We start from the raw sequence: 1619 nt of genomic DNA, 5'->3' as shown, positions 1-1619 counted from the left end.
GCATTCTAAATTAATCCCGTACATGATAATGTGCACTAATCGCTTCTCCCTTGGAAAATTTGCGGGGTAACTTCAGTTGGTTGCTCGAACACCGTGCCGATTTGATAGCCTCTTTCAAACATAAGGTTGGCAAATGGTATGCTAACAAAATGCACAATTCGAGGCATGACAAGGGTGATATCTCTTGGTGCATTTCTGAAGCTAAGCGTCAATTGTTGGAAAACTGGGCCGTAGATAGTGCTTTGAGGCGAGGTCCGCCCGAAACAAGCAAAATAGGGCGCACATGGAAGAAGACACTTATGCTGGTGGCTGCATTTCGTACTCCGAGCATAGGAGAAGAATTGTAAGTGAGCATTATTTTTTATCTCTTAAATTCTATATTTTGCACTTGTAATTAATCAATGATGCCAATTTTTATTTGTAGCAAGCTTCTGGGGAGGTGCCCCCTCATCAGGTTGAGTTTGTTACATTTCAAAGGACCCACACACAAGAGTCTGAAGTAGGGACTCGACGGTGGATTAACAACAAATCCAGACAAATAACGGTGAGTTATTAATTACATCGTTTTTGTTTGATTTATTAGCATTTTTTTCACTTCATGGTTATTAACATTTTTTTTTTTGGGCTTGTAGGAGGGATTCCAAAAGCTCCAGGAGGAGACAGAAGCACATGTGACAAATGATGAAACCGCCTCCTCTCAGGTCGATAGCAATGAACTCTTCATTAAGGCGACTGAGCTATTAAATAAAAAAGGAAGAATTTTTGGCCTGGGAGCATCTGCTAGCAGCTTGAAGAGTACCAAGTGTCCCTCCAGACAACTTCCAAGTGTTTCCGAAGGTAAAGGCATTTATAGTTAATTGTTTCAAAATTTGACTCCCTAGTACATTTAAATTAAGTACAAAACAATTGACCTAAGCATATGTTCTTATTATTGCAGATGAGATCGCCAGAATACGAGCAGTGACTGCTAAATTGGAGGCCGAATTGTAGCAGCAAAAAGAGCAAAGGGAAAAAATCATAGTTATCAAATGTGGATTACGGTACGTCGCGGCCAATCCCAAAAAACGCTAAAGCGTTATAGCGGGTTGCGATTGCGGAAATAGCAGAATAGATATATGACAGAAATAATGACAAAAGAAATATTTTTTAAAGGCAGAGATAGCAGAAGTGAAAGAGAGAGACACGGATAGACCAAAAAAACCCTTTAATTTTTTCTGTTACACATTTAAATTTAGGACAAAATTGACATTTTGCCTTATGACAGCAATATGGTTGCAAATGCGATAGCAATGGCCGCTATTGTGTTCCGATCTAGCGCGGCACGGTTTCTTGTGGTGAGGCACCGCAATGCCTATACGGCGCGGCTCGCGGCGCTATTGCGACGCAATTAACTACTATGGAAAAAATGGACACCGAGTTAAGGCAAGAAAGGGACAGAATGGACACCGAGCTAAAGCAACGAAAGGAGAAACAGAAAAAGACGGATAATCTGTTCCAAAAATTACTGAACAAAATGGAGAAGAAGAAGCAGAAAAAGATGATGAAGAAGAAGAAAACTGTAGACTTGTAAGAACCCGCACCGTTAATTAAGGAAGTTAATTAATTAATTATGAGAAATT

General features: G+C 40.0%; 1 protein-coding gene across 1 annotated transcript; it reads left to right on the top strand.

The window, feature by feature from the left end:
- The first annotated feature begins 283 nt into the window (after positions 1-283).
- LOC133296948 (uncharacterized) lies at positions 284-990 on the top strand. Its single transcript, XM_061495993.1, has 4 exons — positions 284-343; positions 425-544; positions 633-837; positions 938-990. Exons 1-4 carry the CDS (start codon positions 284-286, stop codon positions 988-990), a joined length of 438 nt encoding a protein of 145 aa, XP_061351977.1.
- The last annotated feature ends 629 nt before the right edge of the window (positions 991-1619 follow it).

The sequence above is a fragment of the Gastrolobium bilobum genome, unplaced genomic scaffold, assembly GCF_033153095.1.
Source record: "Gastrolobium bilobum isolate Gb01-03AN ecotype WA unplaced genomic scaffold, APGP_CSIRO_Gbil_v1 utg57487, whole genome shotgun sequence".
Classification (NCBI taxonomy): domain Eukaryota; kingdom Viridiplantae; phylum Streptophyta; class Magnoliopsida; order Fabales; family Fabaceae; genus Gastrolobium; species Gastrolobium bilobum.
Note: the sequence above shows the minus strand (reverse complement) of the source record. Positions and strands in the feature narration are given on the sequence as shown.